This window comes from Pseudorca crassidens, chromosome 11 (assembly GCF_039906515.1).
Source record: "Pseudorca crassidens isolate mPseCra1 chromosome 11, mPseCra1.hap1, whole genome shotgun sequence".
Classification (NCBI taxonomy): domain Eukaryota; kingdom Metazoa; phylum Chordata; class Mammalia; order Artiodactyla; family Delphinidae; genus Pseudorca; species Pseudorca crassidens.
This window is the reverse complement of record NC_090306.1, coordinates 89,173,619-89,194,136: the sequence shown is the minus strand read 5'-3', so window position 1 is coordinate 89,194,136 and position 20,518 is coordinate 89,173,619. Positions and strand designations below refer to the sequence as shown.

Genomic DNA, 20,518 nt, shown 5'->3' with positions numbered 1-20,518 from the left:
GTACCCTGCATTGTGGAATAGATCTAGAGTAGACATTACAATAGGGCTAGCCCTACTACTAAGAAGTATCCCTTCTTTGGTCTCCACTGAATGTTCTCAGTTTTCAAAGAGGCGCTCCTATCTAGGGGGTTAGATCTCAAATGACTTCTAGCCCTTTGTACACTCTGGGAATTTTTTTAGTTTACAAATCCCCAATTGTCTTGGCTTAGCCTTGTGGAATTCACCCTATGCATGCATGGCTTGGTATTCAGTTTGCAAGCTCCCTCTCTAATAGCTTCCTCTTCTCCAGTGTTCTTCCCTGTAAATTCCTGCTGCCTTAGACTCACTCTGCTGAAATTCTCCCTTCCTGAGCTGTGGTCTGGAATGTGCCTTTAGTCAGAAAGCTCAGGCTATTGTAGGGCTTATCTCATTTCTTTCCCCTCTCTCAGGGATCACAGTCCTGCAATACCAGTTGTCAGTATCTGAAAACAGTTTACTATCTATCTATCTACATATATTTATAAATCTTCTAGTAATTTCCAAAAGCACATTTCAGATTTTGCTCAGAGATGGCATACATCATGTCTACAAAGCTAGACAAATAGCCAAGCCCAAAGTCAATAAGCTTTCCTAAACTCTATAGGAAAGCATTAACAAGAATGGGGAGAGAATGAATAATTATGATCAAGTAAGGCAATCTACCACAGAGAGGTATAAAAAAATATCCTGGCACTCTGTTATCTGAGTATATCACAAGTAGAAAGATGCTAATAACAATGGCAATGATGATTATGTTGCTAGTAAGTGTTCAGTAAATGTTAACTATGTGCCTGGGTGCTATTCTAGTTAAATTACATGTGTTAATTCTCTTAAGACTCACAATAACCCCATGAAATAGTTATAATAATTTTTATCATTTTATAGATAAGGAAATTTAAATTTATAGAAGTTAAATTTCTTCTTTTTAAATTTTATTTATTTTTTTATACAGGAGGTTCTTATTAGTTATCTATTTTATACAATATTAGTGTATATATGTCAATCCCAATCTCCCAATTCATCCCATACCACCAGCCCCCACCACTTTCCCCTCTTGGTGTCCATACGTTTGTTCTCTACATCTGTGTCTCTATTTCTGCCCTGCAAACCAGTTCATCTGTACCATTTTTCTAGGTTCCACATATATGCGTTAATATACGATATTTGTTTTTCTTTTTAGAAGTTAAATTTCTCGTCCAAGGTAAGTTGTAACATCAGATGTGAAACTAAGTAGTCTGGCCAAACTCTGGTTTGCATATTTTTGCATATTAAAGGTTCTGAGTAATTTTGCAGTGAAGAAATCTGTTTATTAAACCTAGTATTTCAATTTCATTTTGGATATTGGAACACTATTCAGAATTAGGAGGATATCTATTATCAATCCATTGGCCAATATTCCATGGAATGCTTGTGCTATAAGATCCTGATGGGTAAAAACAATGTCCTATTAGACTTTATAGTTTGGAGTTAAGAGCACTAACTTCAGTGTCAGACAGATGTCATTTTCTCCCAATTCTTGCTGTTCCTTAGTGGTGTTCTTAAGCTCCTAAGCCTCAGTTTCTTCATAAGGTAGGAATGAGTTTCTACCTCATACTTGTGAGGACAATTAAGTGAGACAATGAACATAAAGCATTTAGCACAATATTTGGAAAATGGTAGGAGCCAAGTAATGTTAGATTTTTTACTGTTGTTACTCTTGTTATTATTACTGTTGTTGTTCACATCTAGGTCACATAACTATTTCAATAAATGTTGAATTAATGTGTTAGCTTTCAGTTACATTATTTAACATTTTTACCTTATCTATAGTTTTCAATTTGTTTGAAATTTATAGAAAGTATATAGCATGAGTGTGTTTGATAACATATCTTCTGGTAAACTTTTAATACTTACATTTGCTATATGGTTATAAGAGAGATTGAAATGTGTTGTCTCTTTTTGAATTTTAGAGACCTATTACTACATTCCTCCATTAGTTGGTGTCTTTTTCTTGGCTCTAACTCCTATCTGGATTATAATAGCTGCCAAACATCCAGCCACAAGGACGGTTCTGCACTCAGGCTGGGAGCCTGTGATAACAGCTATGGTTATAAGTAGGTTAGTATTAAAGTGTGTGTTTGTGTGTGCGTGTGGGGGGCAGTTATTCTATATGCATGTATCTATGTATATATTAAAACAAACCAATTGCCTGTTTTTATTTCTTAGGTCAATCATTTTATACAGTCGGTTCTTTATTATCCCAAGTAATAGGGATATAGTGACAAGAGTTATTGAAATCAGTGGATGTATGGAACCTCATTTGCTACCAGTTTCAAACTTTTCCCCAACCAAATCCTTACCAGATTGATGATTAAAATTTAGTGGTGTTTGTCTTTGTCTGTGTGAGTTTTAACCTGACAAGGACATCACTTATTTTGAACAGTAAGTGCTCGGATAAGTATCAGAAAACCTTAGAAATGTACATACCATTTGACTACGCCACTTCTAGGACTCCGACAGGACTTAAAGATATAATTATGGATCTATGCAAGTGATTAAGTTGTAAGGATCTTCATCACAGTGGAATGTTTAATAACAAAAAAGAGAGAGAGAACACCTTAGATGTCTAGCAATCAGATGTTGATTGAATAAATTGTGGCATAGTCACAAAATGAAATATTAGTCAGCCATCAAGAGTAGCATTGCAACATTCCTTTGATGTGGAAAGGTGTTCGTTATACATTTGGTGAAAGGAGAAAGCTAGAAAAGAATATGAATTTCCTATTAAAGATGGTAGATTGACACGTTTATCTTCTTCCTTATTGAAGCTATTAAAATGACAGTAAAAGAATAAAAAAGCTATACAACCACAAAAACAGAAGGGGAGCAGAGAGGACAGTAGGTGAAAGATTTACCAAAATCAGTAAGATAGGAATCGGTTCTATGGTTGTTAACTGAACTATCAGAATGAAAAAAGCTAAAACCTAACTGCCTGCAGGACAAGGGGACACCGATAAGAAGCAAGCTGAACTGAGCCTCAGAAACCCCAAAAGGTGGAGGATTTAGAGACACTAAGAACTTCTGAAAGCTGAAATGAAGGGGATTGGTTGAAAGTTAAAGAAGCAATTAGAACCTAAAAGCCCTTTGCTAGCTTGACCACCCAGGTGACTGCCTCCTCCCATTCTATAGAAGACAAGAATTAACCCTGGAGAGGGTAAATCATAGAGCCTCTGGATTTAGAATCACCTGCACCAGTGAGGCTGTGGATTAAACACTGTATAAAAAACAAGAATTAAGGAAAAGTCTACATGCTGAACAATGAAAACCCATCCCACTTCCTTTTCTTTTCTCATAGAATGCTGGCACTCTGGCTTTTACCCCCAGGCAAAAAATTAGATAATTCCTTTCTGGGGAAGCTCATCAGCTCAAAAGAAAAACCTGCAAAAACTGACCCTGTGGATCCTTTAGTGAAAGAGCTACATGCCCATCTGATCATTCTTCAGTGAGGCCCGCCTGCTGACAAGTTCTGCGCTTGTGCACAGAGAGCTCCAGATATGCTTTGCAGTATCCCTTAAGGAGGAGCAGACAGTAAACGGTCGCCAGACATTTGGTTAAGGCTTTTAACATGACAGAGACAAAAAAAAAAACAAAAACGTTCCCCCAAAATTGCAGGCATAGTTGAAAAGTCTCCAAAAACGATCACCAGTATCCTCAGAGAAATTAGAGAAGTTATGGCATCTATAATGTAAGAACAGAATTTTCTAATAAGGAGGATTTGAAAAATTGGAAGAGCTCTTGGGAATATAAAAATGTATAAATAGTAGAAACAAAAAGAATCAGAAGAAAAATCTTGAGGGTAGAGTTGAGGAACTATCCTGGAAAGTAGACCAGAAAGCAAAGAGGTGGACAATCGGAGCAAACAATAAGGAGAGGAAATTATCAAAGAAATAATACAAGAAAATTCCCCAGAATTGAAGAACATGGGCTTCCAGATTTAAAAGGCCCTCTGAGTACCTCGCACAATGAGTAGGAGGGACCCCAAGCAAAGCACATTATCATAAATCCCAAAAGCTTCCAGAGAGGAAAGTCCAGTTGCATATAAGGGATTGGGAATTGGAATGATGTCCAGCTGCAACACCAAGTGATTCCCTCACAATTCTGAGGGAAAATTGTTTTGAACATAAAACATGCTCACTGTATCAAGCAAACATAAGCGTAGACTCAAGAAGCTTTCAGACATGCAGGATCTCAAAAAATTTATTTCCCGTATACCCTCTCATATAAAAGCTGAGAGAAGATGTCTATCAAAATGAGGAAATAATCAAGAAATAAGATGACACGGGAATGAGGAAACCTGTGACAACATGTGGTTCATTTTTCTATGATGTAGATTGTGTTTTCCTGGAGGATTTGGTCAACAGGATCCCATGAAATGTTGGGACCTGGTCATAGTACATAAACCAAGACCCATCGTGGGGAGGTGAAGGGAAGGTACAGAATGACAGCTGAGCATCAGACCTACAGAGCAACTGTCCAGGTTGGCAAGACAGTGACCTAAGAAGGAATGTCTCTAAGGGAAAAAAAAGGGAACTCATTGGTTACCTAATGAGTATGTATTCAGAGGCCATTCATTAACTTTGTTCCAAATTTGATTCTGAATTAGTAATAAGTACCTAAAAAAAATTAAGAAAAATATGAAACAAGGCAAAACAGTACAAATGGGGAGATCTCAACACACTTTGTGGCCCAGTTGTGAATAATGATTTCACTGTTAAAATAAAGTAAAACCTAAATATTTCACCAAAAATTATAATATAACCAGATTGGCAGGATAGAGGAAGGAAGGGAATTGTGAAGGGACTAATGTGGGGAGGGAAGGGTAAGAGAGACTAAATGCTCACCTGCCATAGTGGACGTCATTAGGTAAATGTCTAAAATTAAAAATCAAGAAATAGTATAAACATGCTGTTTAGAAATAGAGGATTAAATGCCAGAAGAAACAGTTAAAGAAGTTAAAAAGAATTGCTAGTGGAGAGCAGGATGTGTTGTTAGGGCTAGGGGCTATTTTATAAGCTTTGTGGTACTTTCGCCTTTTAAATGATGCATGTATGTTTGTTTGATAAAAATCAAATTTAATACAAGTGAAGAAAACTACTTTTACAATTTGAGTTTTTATTTTTAAAAATATACATGTTTTGGACTTCCCTCGTGGCTCAATGGTTAAGAATCCGCCTGCCAATGCAGGGGACACAAGTTCGAGCCCTGGTCTGGGAAGATCCTGCATGCCACGGAGCAACTAAACCCGTGCGCCACAACTACTGAGCCTGCGCTCTAGAGCCCGTGAGCCACGACTACTGAGCCCCCGTGCCACAACTACTGAAGCTCGTGAACCTGGAGCCCGTGCTCCACAGCAAGAGAAGCCACTACAATGAGAAGCCCGCACACCGCAACGAAGAGTAGCCCCCGCTCACCTCAACTAGAGAAAGCCCGCGTGCAGCAACAAAGACCCAACACAGCCAAAAATAAATAAATTTATTTTAATATATATATATATATGTTTAAAAATGTCTGGGAGGCTATATATCAACATGGTAACAGTATAACCCTGAATGATGTAACTGTGGTTGATTTTTTTTTTTTTTTTTTTTTGCGGTACGCGGGCCTCTCACTGTTGTGGCCTCTCCCGTCACGGAGCACAGGCTCCAGACGCGCAGGCTCAGCGGCCATGGCTCACGGGCCCAGCCGCTCCGCGGCATGTGGGATCTTCCTGGACTGGGGCACGAACCCGTGTCCCTTGCATCAGCAGGAGGACTCTCAACCACTGCGCCACCAGGGAAGCCCTATGGTTGATTTTTCTTCTTTTTGTTTGTATTTTCTAATTTTTCTATGATAAGTTTTTATCACCTGGGTAATAAAAATATTTTAAAATTATTTTAGCAAGTGTTCATGTTATATACACAGCATGATCTGTGTGTTTTGGCATGGAGATTTATTCTTTGACATATAACTAGTTTATTCTATGAAATACATAGTTTTTTAAATTACGTAGTAAAATATTTCTAAGGATGACTGTTTTTAGACTTTATAGTATACTTTTTAATGGGAACTCCTAGCAGTTTAGGCATATTTAGCCATTCATTTATATTATTAAAGAATTAAAATAGTAAAGATTTAATAATTTCCTAATATTAACTATCAGGTAGTGGTAAGAACCTTTGATCTGATAGTTGACCATCAACCCTGTTCTCTGACAGCATATAGTTCATTTTTCTGTAACGTGAATTGCATTTTCCTGGAAGATTTGGCAACAGGATCCCATGAAATACTGGGACTGACACTGTTTTATAGTACGTAGACCAACAGACTGAAGTTAACCAATTGTTAATGGTCTTGGAAACAAACAAACAAAAAATCTCCAAGCTCCATTGAGACACTGAGAGTGTTTATCTTGCCACTGTATAGCTGTATGTTATTTTTCCAGACCTCTGTTCTTCAGATCAGCTCTTTCTATGGCTGCAACTCATTGTTTTAATTTACCAATGGTCAGACACTGTAATCTACTGTATCTAGTTTTAACACAATAAAAGTCATCTCTTTAATGGCTTGCTTACTTCAAATATGAAAGGATACTCTTTAAACCTTTTTTTAAATTATAAGGGTAATAAATGCACATGGTTTTTAAAAAACTAATAAGTACAGAAGGATATAAAATGACCATGAGTCTCCTGTCAGTGTCACCTGTAGGAGTGGACATTGTTAATAATTTCTTACATGTCCTTCCAGACATTTTAATGCACTTAAAGTATATGCTTTTTTCCTTTCTACGTGTAACGTATGTAAACATGTAGACCAGAAGGAGAGACCTGAAACGTGGGGCTACAGCTTATGCCATGTTTTGTTTTCACCATTTTGCTTTTGACAGTGATTTTTACTTTGAATATTTTTTCTTTTTATTCAATTTTTCAAATGTCTAAATATTTTATGTTTAAAAATAGGGGTGTTTGTATATAAAGAACAACTTCCAATTAGTACATTTCCTTTCCTCTTCCCTAAATTATATGCTTTTGCTTCTTTCAGCATCGGGGGCCTTATTCTGGACACAACTGTATCTGACCCAAACTTGGCTGGGATTGTTGTTTACACACCAGTTATTAATGGTAAGAATTAGATACACTGTTTCATAATGATATCCTGTCTCTCTATATCCTTAGGTACAAACAGGAACCTTTGAGTTCAGATTTTAAGAGGTCTGTCTTCCCATTCTATTCATTTGATTTTCAATCCCAGGTTGTTGCTCATGGTGGAAACTACACTGTATGTTCTCAGTATGCAGAACACATTTTTGAAAAGAACTCTCACTTAATCTTATCTCTAGATATTAGTTTGAGAATCAGACATACCTGATTTTTAAGATTCCTGTGGCAAAATAGGATATTCCAATTCTATATTATCATTAACTTTGGGCTTACCTGCTTTCTTGTGCTGCTGTGTTGCTGTCCCTGTCAATTTTTGTGGATAAATTAGAGTTAGCTAGGTTTAAGCATTGCTGGAGTCAATTCACTCCATTAAAATCTATCACTCCTCTGTTGATCCCTTTCAAATCTGCCTTATATTTTTTCTTATCTATAAAATGGGAATTATAATACTTAAATTCACAGGGGTTTTTATATAAATTCCATTTAAAAAGACAGATTTAATCCAGTCCTACTGGCTTTTGGGCTGGCATTCACTAAATTGGATTTTGGTATAGCCTAAGCCAATATAATTTAAAATAATGCTACCTGAGGAAAACTGTATCACAGGATATATGACACATTTAATATAAATTACTTTTGTATATTTATGAATAAGAAAATATGATATACAAAGGCAACTTCTCTAAAATCTAATTTCATATCTACAATTTTTACTGAACATTTTAATTTTGGGGTACCTGAACAAATTTCCCCTAGAGATGCCCCTCCCAGTTTTCCTGGTAGCACCATTCTCCCCATCACCTGCCCTTAACATCATGGACCCATTTGATTCAACCTGGCTCTTTCATCCTCTTTGAATAGATAATGACCAAATCTTGTCTATTTGTACATTAACATAATTCACTTGTTCATTTATTTATATAACAAGTATGTCTTACTACTGTAGTCTACTAATGTCTCAGTTCAACCATCATTCAAGTAATAAAGTAGGCTTCCTGACTCACTCCCTGTTCAGTGCAAGTTGAACGTCACTAGTAGATGGGTCTACCGTAAACATTGTTTTTATTACATTAGTTTTAAGCTGATGAACTTGACAGTGGTTTCCTCCTGCCTGTCAAATCAAATTAGAACTCTTCTGCCTAGCTGTCAAGACTCTCTCTATATGCTCTTGGACGCACACAACTTTATCCTTTATCATTGCGACTTGCTTCTTGCATTGTGGCCATACAGAGATCTAATTTTCACTGCCTGGAATAACTATCACTTTCTTTCCCCCTGTCCGAATCCTCTCAGTGACTATTACTTGATGAATTCACTAGCATGAATATTACCCAACAATGACTGTTAGAACTGTATTGCCCAGCATCTCAGTGAGAAATTTAACTTAAATTACAACCCCGTTATTAGTAAGATTTTAGTGAGTATCTCTGTTATTTTGCCTTTTACAAGAAACAGTTTGCTAAAGTGCCCTCATTGGAAGTCTGTGCATGGCATGGCATAGTGGTAAAATCTTTTTTCTATCTCAGTAAGTAAACCTCTTAGTTGGGTATCACAGTGAACACATTTTATGTTACATTATGCTCTTTAAAAACATTGATTGAGAAGATTCACGCCATGCTTCTCAAAAAAGTTGTAACTTCTGAGAACTGAATTTCGTTTTAAGTGTGCTGAGACATACTATTTAAAAGACCCCTCCCTGTTTTATCACCATCGTCATCATCTGCTATTTTTTCCATATTTATTTACTTATTTATTAATTTATTTTGGCTGCACTGGGTCTTCGTTGCGGCATGCGGGATCTTTAGTTGCAGCATGTGGACTCTTAGTTGCGGCATGTGGGCTTCTTAGTTGAGGCATGCGGACTTCTTTAGTTGCTGCATGCGAACTCTTAGTTGTGGCATGCATGCGGGATCTAGTTTCCCACCAGGGACCGAACCCAGGCCCCCTGCATTGGGAGCGCAGAGTCTCACCCACTGTACCACCAGGGAAGTCCCCATCATTTGCTATTTAGTGAGTACCTACTCTGTGGCAGATTACTTTTAGTTCTTTTATGCATGTTATGTTATTTAATCCTCAAATAAAGATAAGGTCTCATATCTAGCAAATGGTGGTTTAAACCCAGATCTGCTTGATATCCCAAAGCCTGTGACTTCTTTCCTTCAAAATGAACAGCTACTAATTTATCTGTTATATTAGATACGGGAATACACACTTTGTTTAAAGTAAGGCATATCTGTGTTGATACTGTGATGAGGGTATCTTTTAATGCTTATTAACATCTCTCAGAACCAGTAACATTTTTAAAAAATATATTTCATGTAACGATAGTTCTCGAGGTGTTGAAAAGTGAGTTCTGTGGTCAGCTAAGTTTTGGAAACATTAGGTTAAAAAGATTTCTTTTCCACAGGATGCTGTGAGTCTCCCCTTCTGGAACTTTTGTTAGAGAGGGGTTGGAATTTCTGGATCTAATCTTCTTTCTAAACCCTAGACCATACTTTGAGAACTACTGATCTAGGTCTTATTATATCTTTATCACAGTCTACTTTCAAATAATAATATATCACTTTACGTAAAGGATAAGAACCTTATATTAGTATACTTGGATTTTCACTCTTTCTTATGGGCTCTTTTTGTCATACGTTTTACTTTGCTATAAATCCTATAACATTATTTTTGCTTTAAACAAGTATTTTTTAAAAAGATAAAAAATGAGGGGGTGGTATCTTGTACATTTCCCCAGATTTTTCACATTTTCAGCACTCTTCTTTCCTTTGTGTAGATTCATATTTCCATCTGGCACTGCCTTCCATCTTCCAGAAGAAGCACCTTTAATGTGTCTTACAGGGCAGCTCTGCAGAGAAAACAGAGGCTTTAGGCAGGTGTCTCCCAGCTTCCTTCTCCTTCCTTTCCCTTCAGCTCTAACAGTGTCTACTCTTAACCTTTTTCACTCCATCTCAGAAGAAGAGTAGACTCTTTTATCTAAGACCATTACACCTCCAATGGGATCCTTACTCTCAGTTATCTTAACTTTTCCTGTATCTTCCATACCTTCCTCTCTTCCATCTTTCCTCTTTTTTTTTTCATCTTTCCTCTTTAGTTTACAATTGTACTCGACTCTTTCGTTCTAAATCACCTTTCCCACAGTGTTCTGCCTTCTCAAGCTTCTGTTTTCTCCCTTCTACTCTTTACAACCAAACTTTTCAAAGTGTAGCCTGTACTTGTAAAATTTCTTACAATGTCTTCCATCCCTCTCACTCTACATAACTTTTTTTACTGAGCTCCACAGTGACCCCCTAATTACTTTATCCAGTAACTTGTTTTCAGTCTTCATTCTGTTCAGCTGTTTGATACTAGTTAATCTGCCCTTTTGCAACTCTCCCAATTCTCCTCCCATTCTCTGAAAATTCTCTCCATTTTCCTTCACTAACTCCTCCTTTCTAACTGCCTCTTTAAGTATGTGTATTCTTCCAGACTCTGTTCTTGATCATATTCTATTCTCACTTTTCACCTTCTTTATGAGGGATATTGTCTAGTTCAGAGGTTTTCAAAGTGTGGTCCCCAGACTAGCAGCATCACCTGGGATCTTGTTAGAAATGCAGATTCTCAGGCCTCAGCCCAGACCTCCGATGTCAGAAAGTCTAGTGTAGAACCCAGCAATTGATTCTGACACATGCAAATGTTTGAGAACCATTTGTCTTAGTTATGTGACTTCAGCTCTCTATCCCCTGTCTCGACCTTCATTCACTTCCAGATCCATACTTTAAACAGATATTTCCACACGGAAGATCCAAAGCTCCAAATTGAACTCATTATCTTCCCCCCAAACCTGCTCTTCCTTCCGGGTTTCCTGTCAGTTAGTGGTATTATTATCTACACAAACAAAACATCCCAAAGTCACACACTTCCTTTCTCTAAATGCTCTCTCTTTTCATCTGCTCTTGAAATACCTTCTGAGTTAGTCTCAACCCTTTGTCTCCCCATGCTCCCTGGTTTTTGTTCATTCATCTTCCCTGGGTACATCTGCATAAATTGTCTCCCTGCCTCTACTATAACCCAGTGTAACCTGTCTGTCCTCCATACTGCTGTTAGAGTTAGCTTCCCGATCAACAAAGCTGATCCTGTCCCTTGCTTACGTAAAGATCACAGTTAAGTTTCCTGGAGATAAAGTACAAATTATCTAGCGTAATATACTCAGTAAGCCCAATCTGCCCTAAAATCACCCTCTCTAATCTCATTTCTCCACCACTCCACCAATTCTTAAAATTCTCATCTTGTTGAATTTTTGTTGCTTTCTCAAAAAGATCATGTCATTTCTCTATACCATTCCTTTGTACCTGATGTTCCCTCTGTCTCACTTCCCTTCTTCTACTTACCAAGTTCTGCTCATTCATTCAGACCCAATTAAAATGTCACCTCTTCTGCAAAATAGTTCCCTTTGGGAATTCCCTGCCAGTCCAGTGGTCAGGACTCTGCACTTTCACTGCCGAGGGCATGGGTTTGATCCCCAGTTGGTGACCTAAGATACCGCAAGCCATGCGGCATGGGCAAAAAAAAAAAAAATTCTCTTTTCTATGCTTCCACAGCATACTTTTAACATACATAATTATTTTATATGATGATTCTTTTTTGTATGACTCTCTAGTGCCTAGAGATAGTGCCTAGCATGTTAGGATTTGGTAATTGCTGGATGAATAAATGCATGAGTTTAAGGAACATGCTTTGTTTTGCTGCAAAGTACATGTCACCGAATTTGAAGTTATCTTATTAAATAACACAACTTAGATTATACCCGAAACATTTCATATACTTAGGAACTGGTGAAGTGCATTAAAAAAAGGTAAAAAAAAAAAATAAATAGAAAAATGGTTCTTACTATTTGTATAAAAAACTAGTAGTGATGGCAACGTTTATTACTTTCCTTAACAATTTCTCCTGTGTGTAACCATAGAAATTGGTTTCTTAGCATTTCCTCCTCTTTGGTATATTCTACAAGCTTTTTAGATAGGAGTGAATATTTATAAATTTATTTATTTATTTATTTTTGGCTGCATTGGGTCTTTGTTGCTGCACGCGGGCTTTCTCTAGTTGCATCGAGTGGGTGCTACTCTTCGTTGTGGTGTGTGGGCTTCTCATTGAGGTGGCTTCTCTTGTTGAGGAGCACGGGCTCGAGGCGCGTGGGCTTCAGTAGTTGTGGCTCACAGGCTCAGTAGTTGCGGCTTGCGGGCTCAGTAGTTGTGGCACACGGGCTCTAGAGCGCAGGCTCGGTAGTTGTGGCATACAGGCTTAGTTGTTCCACGGCATGTGGGATCTTCCTGGACCAGGGATCGAACCCTTGTCCCCAGCATTGGCAGGTGGATTCTTAACCACTGTGCCACCAGGAAAGCCCGGAGTGAATATTTAGATAGGAGCTCTTTAGATACTGAAAGAAGTTAGCAATCCCAGGAGTGAATATTTTGTGGACAGAAAGAGTTGAGCTAGAGATCAATTGGTTAGAAGAGGGATGAGCTAAGTTAGTGTAGCCAGGGGAAATGATTCAGAAGGAACCATTTCTTCAGTGGTTTGGAAGTCATTTGAGAGTTCAGTTTTTGTTGAGTAGAAGCAATGGCTAAATAAATGAAGGTATAGCCTTAGATAGAATGTTATGAACAATCAAAATTAAAAAATTACATTTCACATAACAACAAAGATGAATTTTAGGAACTTAATATATGTGAATTATCCCATTTCTATAAAGTTCAAAAGCATGTTTAGGAATACACATATATGTGGTCATAACATAGAAAACAAGAGAATGAAAAACACAATTCAGGATAGTTACTCTGATTGACGAAGAAGGGCATGGGATTGGGGAGGGCACATAGGGTACTTCAAATGTAAAAATCATGCTGTATTCCTTTTCTTAAATTGGGTGATGGGTACATGGGTGTTTTTGCAATATGGTTATTTATAGCTTATATGTATTTTATAAGTATTATTTCTGTATCTATTAAATATTTAGTACAAAATAAAAATCCTGGAAGTAGCACTTTTAGATTTCTTATTAAATGGTTGACTATGAAAAGAAAAGAATTAGAATAACAGCTAGGTGTCCAAATGAAGAATTTCCAAGGTAGGAGGGATATAGGTATGTTTATTGACAAGGAGGCAAAGGAGTAATAGAAAAGGAAAGATGGAGGATGCATGAGAGATGGTGAAGAAGGAAAGGGCAAAGTCCACAGAATGATGGGCTACAAAGTAGCCTTGGAAAAAAAGGATACCCCTTATTACTTCAATGTGGTAAGAAAAGGAGTCCTGAAGAGAGACTAAGGTGAAGGGCCTTACCTATAATGACATTCTCAGTTGTCCCAAGAAGGTAGATAGATTTCCCAACCTGTTTCATGTCGTGACACACACAGAAAATTGTAATATTAGATGGCACACTAGGGAGAAGAAGGAGGCCACTTGGAACCAGAGGCAACCAGCCTGCCCCTGCAGAGCTTCGAAGGTCAGTATCTTGACACAGCTGTAAACTATTCAAGGCATCCTGGTTTGGGAAGTTCCGATCGAGGCAGTGTTTCTCAACCTTTTTTTCATTATGACCCTCTGAGGGAACCATTTAAAACATTTTTTCCCCTAAATGTTCCCACCCATGAAATTTTAATATCACAGATATCCAGTTTATCCATTTCTATACTGTATGTATATCCGTGCTTTATACATAAAATGAGTGAAAAATTTTTTTCTCCCCCCAAGAACAAATTTTTGTCCCCACTAAGAATGCATGATCTAGGGTAAGGGAAGCAGAAAATTTGGAGACCTTGTAAGTCACTCATCAGGTTGCCGACACGTACACCGGAAGGAAGTGGTAGAGGTGAATGTGCCTGCCCTCATTTAGAGGAAAGGGTCTTCACTCTGAGGGGCTTACATGTATTTCTTCTTAAAAAAAAAAAAAAAGAAAAAAATGGAAGACACATCTCCCCTATCCCTTTGCATTTCTTGAAACTAAAAGAGCAGTTCCTGTGTGTGAGTTCTGATAAGGAGTCATGAAAGGAGGAGAGGTGAAAATGCAGAGATGTGTGGAGATGGCCAAAATATGTAGGTATATATGGAAGATACTAGATCTGCTGTGCTGTTGATTATAAGGCTTTGCTTTTGAACAAAATGAACTTTTATTTCAGGTTCCCTTAGGAATGCCCAAAAGAATTATTGACATAATTTGAAATATATTCTATGGTGTGAAATCTATTCTGTGCTAAACATTTGCTGGAAACATATATTTCTAAATTTAATAAAGCATGAAGTTGGATTTTAAAGCAGTCCTTTGATGAACCTTCTGAATTTGTTCATACTATCAAACTTTCTGTTATCAGTGGAGCTCATTCTAGCAATAAGGCACTTAGAAATTAGGTCTTATGGATACTGAAAGCTCTCACTAATTAGTATGTTGAAAATCTGTTTTTTATTAATGTTATTAATTTATGTGACAATATTTAAAAGCTCTCTACTAGCTCTAGTAGTGCAGTTAGTCTGTGAGGAATTTAAGTAATTTAAAAGAAATGCTGGGGGCTTCCCTTGTGGCACAGTGGTTGAGTCCGCCTGCCGATGCAGGGGAGCCTGTGCTCTGCAACGGGAGAGGCCACAACAGTGAGAGGCCCGCGTACCGCTAAAAAAAAAGAAATTCTGATAGACTTGCTCATAATAGAAATGTAGAGTATGTTGTGATAGCGAGAAAGCATTTCTGACATTAAGGGAAGCTATTCAAGGTAATAATTCTGCTATAGTTTAAAAATATAACCGGTGATCATGATGAGATCATGATGGGGTTTTAACTTCATGAGTGGTTAAAACTTTAATAAGTTTCTATACTAATTATGTTAATTATTTTGTCTTTCACATGATGCCTTTAATCTACTTGGAACTGATTTTTGTGTATAGTATGAGAATAGGGGTCCAATTTCATGGTATTTTTTGGCATATTAATAACTGTCTTGGTACTGTTTATTGAAAAATCTATACCACTCTTTATTGATCTGCAGTACCTCTTTTGTATATCACAGATTTCACGTGTATGCGTGCGTGTGTGCATGTGTAGTTACCAGGTTAAAAAAGTACCCCTCAATTCCTGGTTTGCTAAGAGTTTTTAATAATAAATAATAAAATGATGAACTTTATCAAGTTTTCTGCATTTATTCATATAATCATATTATTTTTTCCTTCATTTATTTGTTAATGTACCGTATTATATTATTTTCAATTATTAAATCAGCCTTACATTCCTAGCATAAATGCAGTTTTGTTGTGGTGTATTACACATTTAACATTTTGCTGGATTTGGCTTGCCAACAGTTTGATATCTTTTTTACATTTATTTTTATTCATAAGATTGGCTTATAATTTTCCTTTTTCATATTGTCATTGTTGGATTTTGAACTCAGAGTTATGCTAGTCTCATTATGTGTGTTAGATATACTTACTCATACACTTTATACTGTAAAGTAATGTAAGATTTTGTAATCTATTCTTTTTATTATTATTTGTTACTTAAATATTTGGTAGAAATCACTTGAAAAAAACAACAACAACAAAGCAAACAACTTATGTGGACCTGGTGATTTTTTGAAGAAGATTGAAAATTTTAGATTTAATTTCTTTAGTCATAGAATGATTCAGATTTTGTATTTCTTCTTGAGTTAATTTTGTTAAGTTATATATATTTTAGAATATTTTCCCATTTAAATTGTCAAGTTTATTGGCATAAAGTTGTTCATAATCTTATTTTTAAAATATTGGTAGTAATTATGGCTTCCTTTTTCTTCCTATTGTTTGTCCCTACTCTCTTTTTCTTTTCAGATAACTGATATGTAGCTTTATTGATCTTCTTATTACTTTTTTCTCTTTCATTACTTTTCTGATTCAAGTTTGTGTTTATATTTCTGTCTTTTCCCACTTCTTGAGATGGATGCTTAGGTCAGTAAGTCTTCCTTCTTTTTTAAGTATGTGCGTTTAAGACTTTAAGTGTGCTTCTCACTACTGCTTAAGCTGCACCCCACCTGCTTTTGTATGTAATATTTAATTTCCATTCAAATACAAATGTTTAAAAATTTCTATTATGATGTCTTCTTTAATTCACAAGTTATTTAAAGGCATGTTCTCTCAGTTTCCAGATAATGAAGGCATCAGGCCCTGAAGGTTTTTTTTCATGAATAAGTTTTTAACTATGAATTCAATTTCCTCAATATAGGGTTTCTCAATCCTGACACTTGTGATATTTGGGGCCAGATAATTTCATGTTGTAGGGGGTGGGATCCTGTGCACTGTGGTTTGTTTAGCAACATCTCAGGCCTCTGCCCACTTGATGCCAATGAAACATCCCAAATTACGACAACCAAAAATGTCTCCAGATATTGCCAAATCTCTTTTTTTTGGATTGGGGGTCGATTATTGGTGGCAAAATCACCCCCAGCTGAGAACTACTGCTTCATAGATATAGGGCTATTCATATTATCTATTTCTTGCCAAGTGAGTTTTTATAGTTTGTATATTTCAAGGAATTTTAAAATTTCACCCAAGCTATTATTTTTTGGCATAAAGCTGTTCATGGTATAACCATATTATTCTTTTAATGCTGCATAGTCTGTAGTAATGACTCCTCTTTCATTCTTAGTATTGAAATTTGTGTCTTCTTTTATTCTTGATCTATTCAAAGAAGCAGCTTTTGGTTTCATTTCTTTTCTCTATTGTTTCTGTTTTCTATTTCATTGATTTATGCTCTTATACTTCTTATTCCTTCTTTATGCTTCCTTTCAGTTTAATTTTTTATTTTTTTTTTAGGTTCTTAAGATGGGAACCTTAGATCATTGATAATAGATCATCTTTTCTAATATAAGATTTAATGCTGTGAATTTCTAAGGACTGCTTTATGTGCAGTACTTATCTCAATATGTTGTGTTTTCATTTTCATTAAATTCAGAATATTTTAAAATTTCCTTTGTGATTTCTTTTTTGACCTGTGGGTTATTTAGAAGTGTATTGTTTGCTTTCCAACGTTTGGGGGAATTCTCAGATATCTATCTTTTCTGTTGTAGCCAGAAAACATACGTTATGTGTTCCCGTTTATTCAAATTTATTGAGACTTGTTTTATGGCTCATAGTATGGTCTATCTGCGTGAATGTTCCATGTGTATATTTGTAAAGAATATGTATTCTGCTTTTGTTGGGTGTTGTGTTCTATAAATGTCCTATAGATCAAGTTGGTTGTTATTATTGTTAAAATCTCCTGTATAGTTTTGATTTTTTAAAAATCTGTGTATTCTACCAGTTAATAAGAGAAGAGTGATAAAGTCTCCAAGTATAAATACCAACTTGTCTGGTTCTTGTTTGTTTGTTTTTCAGTTTCATCAGTTTTTCCTGTGGGTATTCGGAAGATCTATTTTTAGGTGCAACTACATTTAGGATTGTTATGTCTTTTTCATGAGTTGACCTCCTCAGCCATTATTCAATGTTTGTTTTTCTCTCTGGTAATATCCCCTGTTATAAAGTCTTTTCTTTCATCTTTCTGATATTGATATAGCCACTCTAGCTTTCTTTCCCCTAGTGTTTATATGGTATATCTTTTTCCGTACCTTTACTTTTAACCTATTTATGTTCCCATCTTTTAATAATGCATATTGTAACCTCTTTCCCACTAGATCCTTTAACATATTAATCATAGTAATTTTAAAGTTCTTGTCAGATAGTTTCGACACCTGAGTCCTGAGTCTGGTCCTATTGACTTCTTAAGTCCTGACAGTAGTCTGTTTTCTTTATTGCTTTTTACTATCTCAGAAATTTTTTATCAAATGCTGGACATTGTGTATAAAAGAACATTGGAGATTGAGATAAATATTATTTATGCCTTAAAGGCAGGCTTTTTCTTCTGTTAGGTCATTAGTATGGAGAACTGTGTGAGTCTCATCAGTAGTTGAGCCGGGTCTGGTTTTTGTGGTTGTTATAGTTAACTTCAGTGCACCACTGACTTCAGATTTATCAGTGAGCTCCTGCTACCTTATGCTCAGTGTGAAGCTTGGAGCGCTGTATGCCTGGAGCATGAAAGGCTTAACTATCTGTGCTCTTGCTTCTCTTCTCACGGTAGGTTGTTGATACTTGTTACATGGTGCAAGGCATGGGATGGGATTTGGGATTCTCTTGCACTAGTCTCAATCTTAGGCAGTTCCTATGCACTTGGTCCACAGAGGTGAGGCCTTCTCAATGTTTCTTAAGACCAATCAATTACTCAGATTGGTCTTAAGCAGGAAGATTTCCTTCCACTTCTCCAGCAGTAGACAGCTTTTGCTTCTGCTCTTCCTCCAGTGGCAGTTGATCTTTGCCTGGGGTCGGGTAGCTGGAGTGTTTCCTTCATCACCTCAAGCAGCTTTTGTTTCATATGAGAGAGGGAGTCAGAAATGGATGTGATTTCTTGCTGTGTGCCACCAAGGTCGGCTCTCTCAAGTGTTCTGTCCTACCTCAGTCTGTCTCACAAGTGCCCAGGGGAGGCTTGCAGAAATAGTTGACCCGTGAATGTAGACTCCCCTTGTGTCTAGGGTTCCCAGGTGTTCTAGATGGTTATGTTAGCCCACACTCAGCATTAAAGAATTTGAAATTTTCAGTTGTTTCCTTCCTACTTGCTTTTATGACTACTACCTCTTCCTCCCCATAATCTGTCAAAGGAGAAAGAGTTTGGGTGTCCTAACTTACCTTGGGGGCACTTAGCACCCTTTGGAATTCATTTCACTTCTAGGCATCAACTCCCCTTCCTCTGAGTATATGAGAAGATAATCTAGGTTAAAAGATGACTTTCTTGAGTAATTTTTTCTTATACCCATTGGTATAAGAAATGGGTGTCTTATACCCATTTCTTTAGTAACCTGAGAACCTGAGAGACATGTATCAAGCCTTGTCTATTTGAATAAATCTAGCTTGTTTTCCTTGTCATTAAGATGATAAACATGGAATATCTTGTTACCTAGTTTTATATCTTGGTTGTGATAGTAATTTTTAAAAATTAGTTACTCTGCTTTCAGACCAAACAGTGAGTTAGATTTGAAAAAATAATGAATGAGTCTTTCACATCAGTGATTTTATGTCTTTGGAATATCTACCTCAGCATTTAATAAATCAACATTTCAGAAGAATTCTTTGTTTGTTTATTTTCTTGGCCCAGGATGTGACATAAAGAGGCTTGTATTCAGTTGAATGTATGCACATTATTTAAAATATGAAGATAACTACCTTGTTTGTTTTTCCTTATGTTTCAGGTATTGGTGGTAATTTGGTAGCCATTCAGGCTAGCAGGATTTCTACTTACCTCCATTTACACAGCATTCCAGGAGAACTGCCCGATGAACCCAAAGGTGGTTACTACCCATTTAGAACTTTTTTTGGTCCAGGTAGGTGCTTGTGGATTCTTGCATATTTTATTTCAGGAACTATTGCTCTCTATGAGTATAGGCAGGCAACATTTGTTGAATACATACTTTGTTTGTGAATATTGCATAGTTTTCCATTTCTGAGAGCTAAATAGATTTTAAATACTAGAATAGATTGTATTCACTAAATCTCAGTGAACAACAACAAAAAAAAAAAACAATTTGGATCAATTCTGCAGTTGCTGAGGAGCTTTATATAGTTTTTCTCTTTCTCTGGGATATCTTGCTTTAGGAGTCAGGAAAGAGGAACCTTGTGCATATAAGAAAGCACTGTTAGGTGATTTAGGGAGACAGATATACCATCTGTCTTTTGTATATTAATCTTTTGGACCTTTCTAAATGTAGGCATTTGATTCCAAACAAGCAGAATGAGAGGGGATAACCTCAGTTACAAGGACATTATTTTGTCCCAGGCGTATGATATCCAAAAAACTAAACCACAATTTTAAATTCTTGACAGTTTTTTCTTTCTGATGAAAATAAATGTAATAAATGTAACTTTTGAATGAGGATCAGAAATGCCCAGTCTTTTAATTGCAGTGAAAGAATTCTAAAGGAAAAATAAAATTAAAACATTTCATAACCAAAGGTCCTCTATTAGAAGATCATGAGATGTCATTTAGTCATTAAAATGGTCAATAAAAAGGAATTAAATGATGTAGGGAAAAAAACCACATTTCAGTACTTTAAGAACTTCATATTTTTTCTTTTGTCTTTCCTCTGTTTTTATAATAGATATTATAGTTTGACCAGTGTTCTTCGTAGCATGTTTTTATCAACCACCTTTTATTTAATTAATATATAACATATAGGGAGAATTTTTAAAAATTAAGTGAATTGTAAATAGTTAAAATTTATTTTTAGCAACTGAATTTTATGTGA

The 20,518-nt window shown here is 36.3% G+C and overlaps 1 protein-coding gene across 4 annotated transcripts in view; it reads left to right on the top strand.

Moving 5' to 3' along the window:
- SLC41A2 (solute carrier family 41 member 2) overlaps nucleotides 1-20,518 on the top strand; it is a 132,385-nt gene that overhangs the window by 75,820 nt on the left and 36,047 nt on the right. For all 4 annotated transcript variants that reach the window (XM_067697804.1, XM_067697803.1, XM_067697802.1 and 1 more), the window contains exons 7-9: nucleotides 1,968-2,115; nucleotides 7,075-7,154; nucleotides 19,466-19,597. In XM_067697804.1, the coding sequence (XP_067553905.1) occupies nucleotides 1,968-2,115; nucleotides 7,075-7,154; nucleotides 19,466-19,597 (360 nt within the window). The remainder of the gene's footprint in view (nucleotides 1-1,967; nucleotides 2,116-7,074; nucleotides 7,155-19,465; nucleotides 19,598-20,518) is intronic.